Source organism: Triticum aestivum, chromosome 5A, assembly GCF_018294505.1.
Source record: "Triticum aestivum cultivar Chinese Spring chromosome 5A, IWGSC CS RefSeq v2.1, whole genome shotgun sequence".
NCBI classification, from domain to species: Eukaryota; Viridiplantae; Streptophyta; class Magnoliopsida; order Poales; family Poaceae; genus Triticum; species Triticum aestivum.
Window position 1 is genome coordinate 261494319 of NC_057806.1, and position 19711 is coordinate 261514029.

Here is a 19711-nt window from a genome sequence, read left to right on the forward strand (position 1 = left end):
CAGCAACCACGTTAAGTGGCGAGTGACGATTTGATCCCATGGATTCAAGGGTGATTGGAGAACCACCGGCGTCGTCCTTGGCGCCCGCTAGCTGCCGTCGACCAAAGCAACGTTTGTGTTAGCTTCACTAATTGCTCACATGATGGGTGGATGTGTTGCTGGATCTGAGTGACACTGCGATGGCATCCATCGTCAGCACGACGTAGACATGGCCGCTCGGTTGCCTGCAATCCCGCTTCAGGTAGCAAAAGCCGGGCTGCCGGAGATATCAAAGGCCAGAGCTGCCAGACCTAGGGGAGGATGTTGGGGTTGGATCGTCAGACACCGGGTGGGGCAAATTAGACTCACGGCGGCGGGATGCCATAGGCGACGGCGAGTTGACCTTCGTAGCCTTGACCACCATCCAGTAAGATAAACGGGGATCTTGATCGAGGAGAGTTTGTCTCTTGGACAGGCTCCACCTGATCTTCCTGGCAGCAGCCTAGCAGCAATATGGTTACTCGGCGAGATTTTCATGGAGGAACAGGCGTACCGGAGAGAGATGGGAAGAGACACATTGTTGGACTGGAGTTATTTTTTGCCGGCAAACTTGATGAGATGGGACTCCACCGCTTGCCATTGGCTTGGTATTATTGACAGATGATGGGTAGCTCTTAAACTTTCTCATCGGTTACAAAAGATGGAAGAGAAAGCGGACCAAAAGAGGAGTTAAATCACAGGAATAAAAAGAGTATTTGAAATTTATGATGTGGCTAGCCTGCTGAGATGGAGTGAGGTGAATGGCTGCATGTTGGTTAGTAACGTGGATGGCTTGGATGCCAAAAAAATAGGTAAATGTTTGTGACCGGCACGTCGGCCGAAGTTTCAGCCGGCCGAGTGCGCGTCGTTGGATTTCTTTTTGATTTGATTAGCCATGTCATCACACCTAGGCACTAAACGCGTGGTTGTTGGGGGACCCAGGCACCGGTCGTGATTCTTGTCTTCCTCTTCTTATCCATTCGGTGCCCATCCATATTCTTATCCAGCCAGCCGTCTCTTTTCCCCCATCCACCTGCACCCAGGAGGCGAGCTCGTCGCCATGGCCACCGGCAAATCGATGCGCCTCATCTGATTTGTATGTGGATCGCCGGTGCGGGATGCACCCTTCTCCATGGCCGCTCGCAGCCACGGGCGCACTCGTCGCCTTGTCCGCCTCCGCCAGCAGCTGGATGCGCGCCCTCTCCATGGCCACCGCAGTCAGGGTGTGCCCGTCGCCATGGCCAAGCTGCAACCAGCCACGGTGGCGGCGAGTTCATGCTGGAACCAGGTATTTTTTTGCTGGATCCACCTTTTTGTTTTGCTACAACCCCTTTCGTTTTTTGCTACCATCCACATTCGATTTTGATGAACATCTTCGTTGTTTGCTGGAACCGGTGCCCCGTTTTGCCGCAACCAGCTGGTGTATGTGCTACAAGGTCGATGCCTCGCCGGAGGAAGCTACATCCAGCAGTGAAGATTGCTGCAGCCAACGCCGTTTGATGTCGGGAGCTGCAACTCGTGCACGTTGGAGCTGCAATCGGCTACCGGGGGAGTTGCAAGAGGGGTGGCCATTTGTGCGAATGCGTTTTCTTTTTGCCGAACCAATGTTTTGTTTTTGTTGGAACGATGTATGTTTTTGCTGGAATCGAGATAATTTTGTGCTTCAAGGATTGCAGAGCTCTCAAATGCTCGTGTCGTTTTTGCTGGAAGCGTTTTTTATTTTGCTTCAACCTACCACCAGACTTTGATCCATGGCGAAGATTTTTGTTGCTCCTGATTTTTGTTGCTAGGCACTCTGACCGGCGGCGAGCCGCTTCAACTTTTGCTTCCACTTTATTCTGTTTTTGTTGGATCCAACTATATTTTTTGCTTCCACCATGACGAGGACCAGCAGCGACATAACGACCGGCGGCGGGCGGCAACGATGGTGACCGGCGACCGCCAGGGAGGGCAGCGCCAGGCGAGTGCGTCGAGCGGTGCTTCGAGGCCGGGCGCATAGCTCATCCATGGCGGCGCGATGGAATTTTTTCTAAAAGACGTCTGACGAAAGAAGAGATAATCGTACGGCTAAGAGTTATTTTATCGGACAATGCTGGTAGGACCGACCCAAAGTTGGGCCGGCGCGCCGGCGCATAGTAGTGCCCGAAAAAATAAGTTAGTGAAGATGAACTATTTATATACTCCCTTGAACTAAAAGCATGAGAAGTAATTTGAAACGGAGGGAGTATTAGATTAATAATATATGGTTACTTAAAAAAAAGAGTAGCAAGGATACCCTGATAAGGGTTTTTCTTTCTTCCCCTTCGTTGCTTCCCCCACCTGCTCTCGTCGCCGTCGCTATCTTTCTCTCTCTCCAAGGAGGCGAATGGCTGACGCCGACGCGAAGGCCCCTCCAAAATCGAACCTCGATGCAGACCTGATCGCCTCAATCTCCCCCTCCTCCAATTCCTCCGGTGCTCGGAATGCCGTGGCGATCGAGAGCCAGTTCGCAGACCTCGCAATCTCTGACGAGCTACCCAAGCCTTCGGGATGGGGCGATGATGCCGTCCTTGGTATTGCCGGAAGCGATGAGATAACCGGAGAGATCACTGGAGGAAAAGTGCAGCCGGTGGCGACAGCGGATTCGAGGCCTCGGTTTCCGCAGCGTCACGCGGAGCCGGATTGTACTTACTACTTGAAGTTCGGAACTTGCCGCTTCGGGATGAAGTGCAAGTTCAACCATCCGGCGCGAAAGAAGAAGAATAGGGTGGGTATTTTGCGGCTGGGGTCAGTATTAAGGTTCTCGTTATTATGCTCGTTTTTTTTTTTTTGCCTTTTGGGAGATTTTTGTGTGCTTTCGATCTGGTTTTTGTGATGTTGATGGGGGTTTGGTGGTTCGTGGATGGGTTAAAGGGAGGCATCCTTTTGTAGTTTTTCCTTATGTTGTTTTTGTGCGTGCATCCGTGTGGTTGTATGCAGGTGAAAGCGAGTGGGAGTAGCAGCAGCGGGAGCAACGACATCAGTAATAAAGCTTTTCCGCCGGACGATGATCAGGTGATTTGGCTCTTTAAGCTTCTTCTGCATGTGTATGGTTTTTTATGTACATGCATGTCTGTCTTAATTTGGCATCCTTCTAAGGTTGTAGAAGAGATTAGCTTTGAGACTGTGGAAGTGGTTGGCTGCAGCAAGGGATGCCTAATGGATTATATTTTAGAACTTATTTTGGTCGACATCAATATTGTGTGGGTAATGCAGATCAGATTGAGAAATAATAGGAATTATTTATGTCTTCACACTTGTTTGTAACATATATTGAGCGATTTGGAAGCACATAGAATTTGTAAGCTGTGAAACTGTAGTTACTAGATGATACCCCACACGATGTTGCGGGAATTGTTTGCTATATATATTTTGAAATAAGTTGGAACATGAATATTTGATTATTTTATAGATGTATAAGATATTTGTGGAATATAAAGAGCGGAGCGGATCTTTTCCCATGCATGGTAGCATGTTGAGGTTGCCACTTTCTCATGCATTGTTGCATGTTGAGGTGACACAGATGCATGTTGAGATAAATAGAAGTAGTGGGGATCACTCTCGTAGGTATATAGGATATAGGATTGGAGATCACATGTTAATTTCCACACGTCGTGTCTGCAATTATATGGGTGTGTTTGGATGCTGCCCTAGCTAGCCCTGCCAACCGTGGGCGTGCCAAAAATTTGGCGCAGAATTCTGCCGCCCGCAACTCGCCCGATAGTTGGTGGAAAACTGAACTGACGAAGCTAACGCGGCCAGGGCGAGCCAATTAATTGGCCCTCATCCAAACGCGTGCCCACGCCTGGTCAACGATCAACTTTTGGCTGGGTTGCTCTTGGCTCCAATCCAAACAGCCTCTATAAGCCTGTATCATATCGCTGCAGTTATAAACTAGATGCTCTCTAGATGTTTACCTATTAACTAAATGTTCATGTGGTTTAGTCGTATGCTTATTCCTTCAATGTTCATGGTGGATCTTACAGATATTTGCAATTAATTTACTCATCTGATCAGCGTCCATTACTTTGTATTGTTTCGTTTGCAAGCACCTAAATAGGATATATCTTGTCTTCATACGAAACTGCACCTAGATTGTTCATTGCAGCCATTGTGTTCTGGTATCATATTTCAGTGTATTTTCTAGTGTAAATTGGTCACATTCCAATTCGACTGTTTCTATAAGGTTGAAGTGAGTCTCTTCATAATTTGTTGCTTTTTTAGCAAATGCACAAACCAGACGTATTCAGCTGTTTGATGACCAGTCCTGTGAAAGTTGCAATTGCCCTATGGTTATATGATAGTTATAATTACATACGATATAAGATGGTATTTGGATGTAATTTTCACGATGCACTTGCAGTACACCTTAATTCTGCTCCCCCACACCCCATTGGGGATACTATATGTTATTGAGATTGTATCCTTCTTGGTTGATACATATAGTAAAAACTGCGTACAGTTTATAAGCACCGAAGCCACAAATCACTTGACAAAGTTCTTAGCCTGGATGAATGACTCTACTGGCTTATTATTTTTTCTTAATTAATGAAGGCTTTGGCCTTCAGTTCTTGCACATGATGCTTTTTGTTTCTAAAATTAAATAGATAGGCACATCATATTATGAATTCATGATATTCCTATGAAAAAACTTGTGAAGTTCATTGTATTGTCTTGAATTGTTAGGAGAGCCCTCTGTAAAGATAGGCACATTGGAGTCATTATGATTATTGATTAATCAAGAGTGAGTTAGATGTCATGTCATCATCCATATGTTTTAAGGATTACAAACATTTTTGTGCTGGATTTCCCAAACTGACAGATATGGGCCAACGCATGTGACCACCAATTGATGCCTTCAACCAACAAAAGATAACCAACACAACGAACTCACACAATGTTGTGCCTTGCTAAGCATGTATTGGGGAATTTGCAAAATCTTGACCACGAATCATAGTAATAGTCAAGAGACCCTGCCAACGCGGTATTAAAATAAAACGATTCTGCGGCCTACATCAATCCCACGTCTAAGGACAAATAGTCTAGACGTGAGGGGGAGTGTTGAAATATATTGCCCGCCTCCCTCCATCAGTTCGGACTTTTGGATGAGTTGGCTAGAGCATGAATTCAATAGGAACAACACATGTTACATCTCACTATATATAAGGGGAAATTAAGGCTTTGTAACGTTACATGGTGTGCCCCAAACCAATGAGGGGTCGTTGCCATGCATCTGATATTCACCATACCATATAATGATATTATAACTACATAAAGCTTTTTTACTGTATGAACTATACAGTTTACAACTATATACAATTGTCGCAGTGGTAAAGCTGCTGCCTTGTGACCATGAGGTCACGAGTTCAAGTCCTGGAAACAGCCTCTTGCAGAAATCTAGGGAAAGGCTGCGTACAATAGACCCAAAGTGGTCGGACCCTTCCCCGGACCCTGCACAAGCGGGAGCTACATGCACCGGGCTGCCCTTTATACAACTATAAACAATTGTCACTTAGCTTGGTATATTTTCCCTTTTTTCTCAGTACGGTTTGCTTAGGGACGGGCATTTTCCAACCAAAAACCGAGACTGAACTGAACCATTCTAACCGAACTGTGAGTTAAATTGTGTTTCGGTGTTTCGGTTTGGTTTAAAACCTGGCCACTGCTTGGTGTTCGGTTGTTTGTTGGTTTCCAGTGCAGAGAAACTGTAAACGCCGAATTACCTGTACTACATGTGACCGCTTCATCCCTCGGGGTTAGCAAGTCCCATACAACATACGCCCAGCCGTCAGTCATATGATTACTTCATACGAGGTGAATCATCCCAGTTGGCACATACACAATCTGGGTTGGCAGTTTCCACTTTCCACAAAACGTAGTAGCTACCAGACGGCGCTGTCTCCAGCCCTAGGAGGTGAGGCGATCAAACAGTCATCCTCCGGCCATCTGGCGCACACCGGTGAACTCTCGTTGGTCACCATTAGTTTCATGATGGTTACAACTCCGACCAGCCGCCCGCACAATATTAAAAGAAGTACCCCTGCTGCTTGAAGCTTGCAAGTAGGTAACACAACAATGAGTCCATGACTAACTCTACCTAACACCGCAATGTAATCTAAGTCGATGGCTAGTGTACTCCAGAAAATACATCTTGATTCATGCAAGCACTAGACTACTAGTGCATAGAAATTGAAAGTAATTAACATATGGCTTACATTGCGCTTAATTAATTCAGTTCTATGTACAGTATAATGGTTATCAAATGAAAGCTTCTCAGTTTCGGTAGTATATCTTGATTTAGCGGCACCAGAATATTGATCAATAAATATTCTCAATTTTTTTATCAGTATATAAATTTTATATTAAAGTTGGGAGCTATGTTACAGAGTAAATGACAATTGGCTATGAGGCTGTTCATGGCATGCTGCATCTATTGATGGTGCACATGGACTTCGGTTTCTCGGTTAACCGAACAAAGCGAACCGACAAATTTTGGATTATAAGATTTGGTTTCCATTTTTGTTAGGATTATTTTGGTTGTCATTTTACACAAACCGAAATTAAAAAAATCCGGATAAACTGAACTTAAGTAACCACATAAACTGAATGTCCACGTCAGCTTATTCACCTTTTCTGCTTTAATTGCTGATGATGCATGCAGATGATTTAATTAAATTACTCTAGAAAATATGGTAGGTCTTAGAAGCTTGAAATGATCACGTTGTAGGTTGAGTTTATAAGGTTTGAATGATTACGTATGATCGTTTCTATGGGTATTTCAAACAATTGATGTTGAAGCATGTTAGTGTGTTCAACTGTCAATTTCCATATGGACGTTTTTTCTTTTCCATTTATGATTCTTTGGGTACTCTTCGATTTGTGTTTCAGTTTTCTGTCGAACTTTGCTGTAGACTCCTAAAGAAGAATATGAAGATCTTGTTCCAAATATTTCAGCTGAAGTCGATTTGTTGGTGAGTCTTATTTACATTTTTTTCTGGAAGTCATTGTGAACTGTCTATTGTTTTGAAGGATTGAAGACTATTTGAAATGAAAAAATGATTGGTCAACTACAATTCCACACTATCGCTGTCCTATGTGGTTTACTTTTCTGACCAATCCTGTTGTATTCCAAAATGAACATAATGAGTTTGACTAGCTTGAAGCTCTTAGAGTTATATATATTTAGCCATGTACCCCCTTGTATTTTCCCTGTTCTCTATGGGATTTTCTGCATATTGTATTGCACCTGTACATGTATATATACTGGCCTATGGCCACTTGGAAATACAAGTTGCATATTTCCTAACATGGTATCAGAGCCTTGTTTTTTTTTTCTCTCGCACACGCAACTTGTGCTCTCCGGATCCAATCTCATCTCGCGTCACTGCTGCCTTCTCTCGCCGGCCGTCCCTGTCTTCTCCACCCACGTGTCTCTTACTGAGCTGCTGCTCCTCCTTCCACCTCGTTGCTGGTCATCTCGTGACCCATGCAGGTGGCCCGCTGCATACCTGCTGCAGTCCGTGTGCTTCTGCTTCCATCCTGCTGCCACTGCTGAATATTCCACGCAGGTGGCCTGCTGCCCCACTGGCCCGCTGCTCCACCCATCAGCCGCCGGCTGGCGGCTCTGCCCCAACGCCGATCCAATCTCCCCACCCGCGCGCTGATCCATCCCTGCGAAGCAGCCTGCTGCTTGATCTGGCTGCTCGTTTGCATGTTGACCCGCACGCCCGTCCGCACATGGCCGTTCGCTCACTGCCTGATTAGGTCGGCTCGTGACAGGCTGCCCGCCTCCTGGCCTTCCTTCGATCTCATTCAAGCGATGAGCAGCTGCCACTCCTGTGTTGGTCAGATGATTTGGCTGATTTGGTAAAAAAAAATGTCTAGGTTGTCGAGCACGATTTCTCTCCCTTGTGGCCAGCTCATTTTTGACGGTGTTCCTTACACTGATCCTGTCTCTCGTCCCTACGGCGTCTCTCGGTGCTTGGTGCTTGTCCGCATGTGATGCTGTTCCCTTTGAAGTCTTCCGCAGGCTGTGTTGGTCGCTCTTCAACGACTCGTCTTGCGACCTTCGCACATGGGGATTGTCGCTCTACACCGACAACTCTCACGACTTCCACCGGTGGTGTTGGTGCATACCGCTCCAGCGACTACGCTTTGCACCCGTGCCATCCCTTGACAGTTGGTGCTTGTATGGATGCAACCTCGTCTTCTCCACCGGCTTCTGCAAACGATACTAGTCATGTTACATTGCCTCATCTAGTGGCTTCCACAGGTCACCATGACCGCTCCTCTTTCGGTGTTGCCGCGTTGACTTCTTCATATGTGTCCTTCATTGAGCAGGAGATCGTGCGACTTCGTGACTTGCTGATTACCTATGACTCTCCATTGCCGGGTGCATCTACGTCGACCTCTTCAACCGAGCCCCTGACTGAGCAGGAGATTACGCGACTTCAATGCCTGCTTGCTGCATCTTCCGGTTCTTCGTCGTCAGGTTTCGCTGGTTCTGCTACTGACCCTTTTGGCCTTCTGGCCTTCTATACAGGCAGGCACATCTCCGTGGATTCTTGATACTGGAGTATCTTTTCATATGACTCATGATTCATCCACTATGTCCTCTATTGGACCTCTTGATTCTCCTGTTCATGTTCTTACTGCTGATGGTACCTCCCTCCGAGGCAGGCATTCTTAGCACTTTGTCTTTTCATGTTCCTGATGTTGCTCATATTCCTTGACTTGCCATGCAGCTTCTTTCTGGTGGTCAGATTGTTGACTCTGGTTGTCGGGTCATTCTCGACTTTGACTCATGTTCTATTCTGTACTGTCACACCGGTGCTCTCCTTGGTGCTGGCCCTCGGTATCCTTGACTGGCTTCACCATCCATCCACTGCCACCGCTGCCAGTCTCTCCTTGGTGCTGGTCACTTGTGTGGCTCTCGTCTCTCAGCCTTAGTTTGACATGGTCTTCTTGGATCAGTCTCCGGCTATGTGTCTTTAGACTGTCAGGGTTGCCGGCTTGGTAAACAGGTCCACGTGTTGTGGATGCGTCTACTGATGCGCCATCTAGTTTTGATGTGCCATCTTCCTCCTCTCAGCCTACTTCTGGCATGCGTCCTCGCTCGCTTCCGCCTGTCGACCACCTTGGTTTTTCAAGCGCTGGTGCGGCTGTTCTTGAGCCTACTTCTTATCTGATGCTGTTGTTCATCTCGAATGGAAGCTTGCGACGGCCGAGGAGCTTGCTGCTCTTGGGCGCACCGACACGTGGGATCTTGTTTCTCTTCCTCCCCGTGTGCTGTCCCATTACTTGTAAGTGGGTCTACAAGGTTAATATTTGCTCCGATGGTTCCCTTGAGTGTTACAAAGCTCATCTTATGGCTTGTGGCTTTCAGCAGGAGCATGGTCATGATTACCATGAGACTTTTGCTCCTGTGGCCCATATGACCATTGTTCGCACACTTCTTGCTGTGGCCTCTGTTCACACTGGTCTGTGTCTCAACTTGATGTTAAGAATGCCTTTCTTAATGGTGAGCTGCGTGAGGAGGTTTACATGCAGCCACCACCTTGGTATTCTGTTCCGGACGTCATGGTTTGCCGTCTTTGTTGCTCTCTCTATGGCCTTAAGCAAGCCCCTCGTGCCTGGTTTGATCGTTTTGCTTCTATAATAACTGCAGCTGGTTTTTCAGCGAGTGCTCATGATCCTGCATTGTTTGTCCACCTTTCTGCTCATGGTCGGACCCTTCTTCAATATGTTGATGACATGATCATCACTGGCGATGACCGTGAGTATATTTCCTAACAGAAGAAACTGCAAAGGTGTGCTTCCACAATATGTGGGCATTGGAAAGGAAAGGATGCTACCATTCCTAATTGTGCCAATTTGAGAAAGAACTAATAATAATCCTTAACTTCTCAAGGAACCCTTCATGAGTGGTTGTGAATGATTGACTTGTTTGATCCTTTTAATCATTGTTCCCTAGGATCATGAATCGAACAGCTTGAATTATCAAGTTTGGGGTATTTATTTCATGAACAGTTCATAAGTTTTTTTTCTTTTGCTCTATTTCACAGAGTTGTAGAATCCCAACATATATAATTTATGTAGGGCTTTGTTGACAAGGAGAATACATCTAACTTAATAAACCTTAATAGGACATCACATGAGGGCAACAATCAGCATTCTATGTAGTGTATAAGATGTCTTATCTCTCTGTTGGGTAGATTTAGTAGGAACATCATTAGCACTGTACATGTAGTTGACAAGTGAATCAGCAAGCACAGTTATCTGAAGTATTTGGGGTTTGAAAGTATGTCTGCCTTTATTATTTCTTACTTCTGTTTTTCTTGTTACATGTAATTGATGCGAAGAAGGGAAGAATGGAGGCAATGCAACTTAAGGTTGATACGTGCATCTATCTTGGATATTATCATGCACACTAATGCTTGAGTTAGCTTAATAAATGTAACGGAAGAAATTGAAAACCCTCATCCATTTTCTTGGCAGATTGCTGATGAGACTGAAAAAGGATTCTATTTGAAGAAGTTTAAAGAGACAGAACAAAAGGTTTACAAGTTTTTGCATTTTAAGTTGGCGCCCTGCAGTACTGGCTTGATAGTCCCACTTCAGAGGCCATAATCCTTTTTTAACATGCATCTTTAGTGTTGTATATTGCTGTCATTTATCTTAGACATTTCTCCATCTTATACATTTATCCGAGGTCTCGGTTTACCCATGTATGTTAGTTCATGAGTTCGTGCTACTGAACTAACACAGTTATCAAGAGTTTACACTAATAACCTGATAAAATAAATTCATGCTTGCACAAAATTTTCTCTCCGTTCATGATATAAAACTATATACTGATAACCTTTGATGATCTATCTAGTTTTGAAGCCTTTGGTTTATATTTTGATCATTTTGTCTTCCGTTTCTAACCCATTGAGATTCTGAAGGTTGCTAAAGAGAAAAGAAAGGAAACTGTTTCAGAAGGTAGTGCTCAGGAGGAATGTAAGGTTTGTTTCTGATCCTTCAGCCAGTTTGTTAATCATGAATATTTTCTCCGATGGTTAGGTTTAATCGAATTCGAATAATATCCACATTGAGTAGAGAAATCCAATCTGTTGGAATTGAATCACCCAACTCCTCCACTTCCTGAGATATGGTCCACAGAACCACTACTAGCAGTGAAGCTTAGCTGAATCACTCAGCCCCCGTCTCTGTTGGAGCTGAATCACCCAGCTCCTCTGTTGTTTTTCACATTATGCACAAGTACACAGGCTGTTTTGGTGACTTGCTGCTTCACAGAGCCAAAGCCCTCTTATTGATGCACTACAAGCTTTCCTTACAAAGATGGCATACCTATTTATAGGCTACATGAACCTACCTTAACCAATACAGCTCAGAAGTAGCTAGCATTTGTACAATCTGGATAGCAGTTGGACCTTTGCGCTTGTTAAAGAATAGCTGTGTTGATCTATCTGGAATTTGTAGGTAGGAGTGTGAGCACAGTGATTCCACTAACCCACATCTTGTTTGGGAGTTAGGCTACCCAAATACGAATATATTGTGCATATTTGTGGTTTGGATGAATCCCTCAGATCATTTTTTAAACTTAAATTAACGCAGTATTACTCAACGCCCGGAGGATGCAAATTTGGGGAATCTTGCAGATACCTACATTACGAAGGGAAAGAAAGGAAAACAGAAGTTGCAAAGGTTGAGCTGAATTTTCTAGGTCTTCCACTTCGTCCAGTAAGTTACATTCATTTCTTCAACTTGTATCCCTGGGTCCGTTTGACTCACATTATGTTGTTTTGGTGAGTTTTTTTTAATGTTTTCATGCTCTAGAGATACTTTTGATCTTAGGGGATGTGCATATCAATGACTTAAAGCAGTTTAGTATACATCCATATCAAAACTGATATTCAAGTTCAACAAATGTTGGAAGGTACGGATATGACAGAAGTTTCCCTTTGGTAAATGGTGTACTAAGTGGACAAGGGACAAAAACATCCACATAGAACTTCTCTTTTTTGTTTCCCCTGTATCAGTTTGCCTTTTGGGGTTGAAACTTTAAAGAATACTGCAGGCAGAAGTTTCCCTTTGATAAATGGTGTACTAAATGGAAAAGGGACGAAAGCTAATCCACATAGAACTTCTCTTTTTTGTTTCACCCATATCACTTTGCTTTTGGGTTTGAAACTTTAAAGAATACTACAGGCAGAAGTTTCCCTTTGATAAATGGTGTACTAAATGAACAAGGGACAAAAGCTAATCCATATAGAACTTCTCTTTTTTTGTTTCACTTGTATCAATTTGCTTTCGGGGTTAAAACTATAAAGGATACTACAAAAATAAAGAACTTTCATTAATTAAGCAAGAAAAGAAAGGTTGGGCTATCTCTGACATGCAGGTCGGATCGCAGCCCTGCAAAAACCCTGTACTCGACACTAAGCCCAAACCGAGCAAGCTCATGGGCAGCCCTATTACAAACCTTGTTCATCTTAGATCCTTTGTAGTCTGTAGGTTGTGGACGATAAGTATGATATCCTCGATCACCCCACCCGCCATCGATCTGTTTCTTTCCTTAACACAACAAGTACCATGAAAGCATCACTCTCAAGGTGGAAGGGCTTATCAAGGTATGCCATCACCATCCTCAAACCTTCCAGGCACACAATTGCCTCAGACGGCGCTGTGCTGTCACACATGACCAGGCTGAATAGATACTGGCTGCCTCTTCTCGGGCTACTGCCCCCTATGATGTAGGGCAAAACCCTAATCAGTGTAATTTGTCCTGATGTTCATGAATTGAAGGTGGATTCGAGGAAGAACGCGAAGAACACAAAGAACATGAGGGGAATCACGAAGGGAGACACAAATCAACACATATAGATGCAATAAAAGATACACAAAGATAGATCCATGATCCAAATCATCCAAAGAGTGATATGGAACAAGATAGTTCTTCCCCAAGTCCTAGAACAGGGAGGTCTGAATGATTCTATGATGGGAATCCTTCTCCACATGTGGAGGTCTTGAATCCACTAGGGGTCTTCTCCATAGGAGGCCTTGAGCTCCAATGGAGTCTTCTCTCTCTCTCTCTCTCCCTCTCCCTCTCCCTCTCCCTCTCTCTCTCTCTCTCTCTCTGAGTCCCAGGGGGGTGATACATGAGCTAAGCTCTAGTGTAGTTTTAATCTTAGCTAACCCTAGAAATGAGGATGTGGAGGTTTATTTATAGTACAAGCCACGAGTGGTTAGGTGGGAAGGAGATACATGGGCCTCAGGCCCGACCGTGCGCGCAGGCAGGTGCCGGATGTCCGGCCTCACATGAGGCGCCAGATGTCCGATCATGCGGGCGTCAACCTTTGGGTGCCCTCTTGCCGGAAATCCGGCAGGGGGGCGGATGTTCGGCCTGTCAATGTAGCTCCGGATGTCTGGTCGCTGATGCAGTTCAGTTGCCTGTTGGCGCCGGATGTCCGGCCGCTGTAGCTTCAGCAGCACCGTCTTTTTTCGTCTTCTCTTTCATGCTTCCCTCGCGGATGGTGTAGTCGTTCGTTGGCGCTTGCACTCCTCGTCACCCGTGAAGCTCATGCACACGAGAGGAGTGTCAAGTAGTATATGAAGTAGATGTTGCATGTGTCACTTGTCAAACGGCCTCTTGACATGGTGTCCGTAGGATGCTCCGCATCACCCTAGGTGTCGGTGTACAAAGGTAGGGGCTCTCCTTTTGCACCCCTTTACACGGGCAGTCAGAGCCGCGCCCACGGCCGCACTGAGCAAGGCAGAGGAGGGATGCCGGAGCGCAAGACAGCCAAAGCAACGCCAAGACCAGAGGCGCAAAGAGAGCAAGAGGGCGAGGTGGATTCCCCCGGCAAGACTCTTGCCGGGGTGGCTTCTGCAGCCCCGGCAAGACCCTTGCCGGGGCAACTTGCCTGACGCCAGTAGAGCGCGCCACCCTTGAGCCCAAGGGTTTCCGACGCCATCAGCCGCATCAAAACCAAGGCTCGGGAGGCACCACCATGGTGGCATGCAGATTTTTGTAGAGATCATAAATACACAAGATCGGATGAGAACCAGAAGACGACGATCCTTGGCGAGATCCTTGCCAAGGAAATCCACGAGACCCCTGGCAAGATCCTTGCCGGGGACGACCGTGGTGCCACGGATCTTGCCGGGGCAACTTGCCTGACGCCAGTAGAGCGCGCCACCCTTGAGCCCAAGGGTTTCCGACGAAGGTGAAGACGAGGAAGGCATCGGTGATGAAGGTGGAGATTCATGCGGCAAGGAAGAAGAAACTGTGGGAGAGGACGACGGCGGATCTGCGACAGCGGGAGGAGGGGTAGAAATATGGCGCACGGAGGGAGGTGTATCGGGAAATGTGAGAAAAGATATGTTCTCCACAGAAAAGGTCAAGGAGGATGGACGCGGGTAGAAAGGACAAGACTCATCAAAAGCCACATCTCGGGAAATACGCATCCAATGACCGATAGGATCCCAACACCGATAACCCTTATGCTCATCGCTGTATCCTAGAAAGACACGCTCAACATACCGAGCGGTCAGTTTGGTGCGTTCATGTGGGGCAAGAACATAGCAAACACAACCAAACAAACGAAGTGCCGAATAATCAGGAGAATGGTTAGAAAGACGCTCGAAAGGAATACCACCCTGCAGAGTAGCAACTAGCTGAATTTTGACGAGATATGTGGAAGTGGAAATAGCCTCAGCCCAAAAGAGAGGCGGAAGAGAGGCAGTGATCATCATCGCACACGTCGTCTCAAGAAGGTGACAATGCTTGCTACTGCTGAAAAGAGCTAGCAGATGCAACAACAGGGGTCGCACGACTGTCGAGGTGGCATCAAAGGGAAGACGAAGCTAGTCAAGCTCCTAGAGACAATCATGGCGTCAGGGGCCAGCACCAAGCAGAGCGCCTGTGCGACGATCCTAAACAGAACATGAATTAGAGTCAAGATTGACCCTACAACTAGAGTCAACAATCAGACTACCTGAAAAGAGCAGTATGCCAAGTCGAGGAACATGAGCAACAAAGGGAATATGAAAGGAAGATGTGCTAAGAGTGCCTTGACTAGCGATAGGGAGGTGAGTACCATCAGCAGTAAGAACATGAACAAGAGATTCGACAGGTCGAGCGGAGGTCAAAGTGGAAGAATCATAAGTCATATGGAAAGATGCTTCAGTATCAAAAATCCATGGGGATGTATTTGAATGAGGAGAAGGTGGTCTCTCAGTGCCAGAAAAGTCAGTCACAGAACGTGCAGATCCTGTCGGAGCAGAATCCAAGCTTCAAGCAGGCAGCGGAGTTGTGCAATCTCATGCGTAGACAGTGACACAACTCAAGAAGTTGAGGTAGAAACACTCGCCGGCGAAGAGCGGACACCACTACCCGTGGAAGCTGCGTGAAGAGTCGACGGAGAGCAGCAAGTCGACGTCGAGCGACATGTGAAAGCCACTGGGGGAGTCGATGTAGAGCGACCACCACCAGGTATGGCAGGAGTCAATATAGAACGACCATCATCACGTGTGGAAGCCATCAAACGAGTCGACATAGGCCGGCCATAACCACATGCAAAAGCCGCTAGAGGAGTCGACTAGAGTGGCCATAACCACGGGCGGAAGCTGCGAGAGGAGTCGACGAAGAATAGTCACAACCGCGGGCGTAAGCCGTGAGAGGAGTCGGCCTAGAGGCGCCGCCGAACGCGGAAGCCACGAGAGCATCGGCAGAAGTCGCCTCAGGGGACGACGACACAGACGGACGAGCACCAAGCACCGAGGAAAGGCACATGTGCAAGACTGGGTCAGTGTAGGGAACACCGAAAACACTGTAAAAAATCACTGGGGAGTGGGTGAGAGACACCATGGCAGATGCTTGTTTTTTAGGGCAATAGCACAACAATCAAGCTTGGGGTCAACAGCCGAACAGAAGCCAGAAGTTGACCAATCAGCCGAATAGCATGGCAGCCCACCAGAACCCCAATCAAGTATATAGATAGATTCATGCGGGCGCAGCAGCTACCAATCCACGCGGATACACACGTATACAGACGTGAGAATAGGTCAGCAGCCGACCGAGCTGAACAGGAGTTGAGCCAGAGTCACAGAAACTGAACTGAACCGAGCCGAGCTGAACCACAGGAGCTGAGCCGGTTCGAAGCAGATCAACTGCACGTATTCGATCTGATGAGGACAGGGCGCACACCGCTACAGCAGAGGACGCCCGCGTCGATGGGGCCGGCGGCGGATGTGCTTACAGATGGAACCGAGCCAAAGGCTTGGCGGCGGGCACCCTCCGGTGAGCAAGTCAGTAGCAGCCGGGGATGCACAGGTGGCGGCCGTCAGTCGTGGCCGGAGATGCACAGGCGGCCGGGAAGACGGAGATGAACCGGCGGCCGGCACGGCGAGCAGAAGGCCGGCGACTGTCAGACGCGGGCGGAGAAGGCCGGAGATTTACATGCAGCCGGCGGTCGGACGCAGCCGGGAGATCAACGATGTACAGGCAGCCGGCGGAAGACGCCAAGGATCGATCTAGAAATCAAGAGAAGATCGAAAAAAATCGATCTGAATAGCACGAGTTGCAACTTGCGGTGGAGACTCTAAACCTGGACCTGATACCATGTTAGAAGAATAGCAACTTGGTATTGTCAGGAGGCAAAAGGCAATATATACTTGTACAGGCCAAAGGCCAGAATGCAAAAGGCCAAAGGCCACCATAAATATAAGTCTAACACCACCATGCAACTTCGATCTAGCAATTCTGTCCCAGGCTATCAAGTGGGTTCTCCTCTCATCGACCTCATCACCTCACCGAAAATTCCGGATAATCTGTGTGAGCTCCTCGCATATCTCAGAATTTCATGTTGATCTGGTGCCAAAACCAAAACGCTTGCATGGTTGAACCTACCGTAGATAAGTTAAAGTTATACCAACGCTGCTGTTTCTTAAATTGGATATTTCATGCAAATGTGGTGTTTATGATCTTGCAGGGAGGAAAAGAGTGTCCGTACTATATGCGCATTGGGAGCTGCAAATTTGCCACCAACTGCAGATTTCACCATCCGGATCCTAGTAATGTGGTTTCAAGAGATCCAATGTTGGAGCATGAGAATGGCGATATTCCACAACAAAATGTTCAAGCATCTTCTCAGCTGAATGTTCCAGTATGGTCTGCTGACCAAAGGGCATTGAATGAGCACTGTGCTCCTTTTTTAGCTCCAGCATCCTCATACAGTGCGGGAATGATTCCACCTCGGGGAATGTATCCATCTCCAGAATGGAGTGGGTACCATCAGGTAAATATGCTTATATTCATTTGAAAAGGTTCCTTCCACTCAAGTGGTTACTATGTAGTCTCTTTTTTGAAAGGATAGTGGTAGGGGTGGCCCCTACATGTTGCCATGTAAATCTCAACAGGTGATATTGGCGACTGTTGCAGGTTGCTTTTCGCTTGAGTTTAGAAAACGTAACATTTAGCAGACTTAAGACCTTTGTATCGGACTATCGGTACTGTTTGTGACATTAAAAATCTTCTTTCACGCTGGCACCGTCGTACATCATGTTACTGTATTGTGAGAACTGATGAATTAAAAAAAATTTACCATGTCTAATTTGCCAATCTATATGTTTAATGTTGAGACCTTATCTTAATGTATCTAGTTAATGTTCAATTGTTTTTTTCAGGTTCCATTAGGTCCATATTACCCTCCTGGAATCGCTTTTCATCATTTTCCAACTCCTCCTGTGAATCATCCTATGTACAGGGGAGCAGATGTACCGGGACATCAAGAACTGCCCTCCGATGAATACCCAGAGAGACCTGGCCAACTTGAATGTCAACATTTTGTTAAAAGTGGGTTTTGTAAATTCAAGGCCAAGTGCAAGTATCACCATCCAAGGTCACTTGTGCCTCCACCAACAGCCGGAGCTCTTAGTCCTCTCGGCTTGCCACTCAGATCTGTAAGTTGTTTGGTTTGTTCTTTTTGTTTTATTAAGTTGTGTTAGACAATACAATGCAAGGTGCTTGTAAAAATAAACCAGTTTTTGCTTAAGCACTAGACTAGTGCTTGTTCTATAGAGGTTAATTAAGCATCTGTGCTATACAAACAAGGACCGGTGCCTAAGAAAAACCTGGTTTGTTTTCACAAGCACTGTTCTAAACACCTTGCATGGTACATGGCCTTGTTATGTTTAGATAAAGATGAGAAATCTGTGATATTTCGATGTAGTTTCGGAAGGACAGAAAATATGATTTTGACATTTAGTGGAGCATGTTAATTCTGAATTTCATAGTTATAACTTATTTTTGCCTTTTTGGGCAACATTGTTATATTAATTTTGTAGGTTTGTATTTGTTTCGTCTGATCTGGCCTCTGGATTTGCAGGATCAGCCCGTGTGCACATACTATGAACGCTATGGAGTCTGCAAGTTTGGGCCAGCTTGCATGTACAATCACCCTTTTAATTTTGGTCATCCTGTATCCGCAGCAGGGCCACCTCTCTCTGCTCAATACCTCACTTCAGGAAACTACACGGTCTAGCAAGCAGGGCCGATTTTTTTCTGTGGTCACCATGATGCTTGGAATAACACTTCCACTTGTAAAATAGCGCAGCTGAAAGTTGCAGGGTTTTCATGTTGACGATAGAGATCTGGTTTGCAAGTCAGCAACGAAGTTGCATGAAGTTGGGTGCATAGCAGCTGGGATTCGTAGAAACTAAACAGGTTTCGATACATACACTGCTGCCCCTTTATATTTTAGAGCACTTGACGGTTCGTACACAATTGTTGCTTCACTCAAGCCCACTTTTTCATCTCAACTGTTCTGCGTTTACAATTTTATATTACTAGTTAGCGTGCATGTATTCCTAATCATCCTAATCAATTTAAAAAGCAAATGTTTAAACAAAGTAAGCAAAACTACTCTAGCGATGCACTAGTAATATTACAAAATCAACAGATGATAATAATGTACTAATAATAAACTAACGATTTTCATTTACACATGAATGATGAATTTATTTGTTGTATTGAGTGGAGGAGATTCCTTGTGGGGAGGAGTCACTAACATATCGAAGCTTTTGTGAGACACTGCTGCATTTTATTGCTCTAGTATTTTTTACAAGGATGCTTCCGGTTCCAGTTAATGGAATTTGGCCACTGGGCGAGCCTAGAATTTCAAACAATTGGAAAAGCCTGTCAATCGTAAGTAAAAAAAAAATGTCTTTTTTGTCACAAGCATATGACTCATCATGAAAAAGATAAATGGGAACATCGTGTGCTAGATCTTTTCAAAGAACAGAATTTTTTAAATGTTTTGATAAAACTATTTTATTTCTACAGCTACATATATATGTTCTCTACATGTCTAAAAATTTCATTAGACAATACACAGATAGAAATTTGTGGTTCAAAGGAACAAAAAAATAACCCTTTTTTAAACCCCACCATATATTAAATAGTTAAACATTCATACAATTTTGCCACACTTGACGGAACATTATTAATAAGAATACCATCAGACCTATTAATAAAACTGAACTTCGCAATTTCATGCGCCACCATATTAGCCTTCCTATTAATCTTGGAGATTTTTTAAATTCATCATCATCTTGAAGATACCCAATGCTTCTTTCTTTAGATCAACCATGCTTGACATGTAGAAAGAAA

At 45.5% G+C, this 19711-nt stretch overlaps 1 protein-coding gene across 4 annotated transcripts; it reads left to right on the top strand.

The window, feature by feature from the left end:
* The first annotated feature begins 2312 nt into the window (after positions 1–2312).
* Positions 2313–18842, top strand: LOC123102921 (zinc finger CCCH domain-containing protein 65). Of its 4 annotated transcripts, none has more exons than XM_044524387.1 (10): positions 2313–2764; positions 2977–3051; positions 6948–7007; positions 10401–10427; positions 10534–10593; positions 10983–11042; positions 11656–11781; positions 17034–17339; positions 17728–18003; positions 18429–18842. In XM_044524387.1, the coding sequence occupies exons 1-10, from the start codon at positions 2384–2386 to the stop codon at positions 18582–18584; spliced, it is 1527 nt and encodes a 508-aa protein (XP_044380322.1). In that variant the 5' UTR covers positions 2313–2383; the 3' UTR covers positions 18585–18842. The 4 variants fall into 4 exon arrangements, with proteins under 4 accessions (XP_044380322.1, XP_044380323.1, XP_044380324.1 ...); XM_044524385.1 differs by having other exon boundaries at positions 2314–2764; positions 10398–10427; XM_044524388.1 differs by lacking the exon at positions 6948–7007 and having other exon boundaries at positions 10398–10427.
* The last annotated feature ends 869 nt before the right edge of the window (positions 18843–19711 follow it).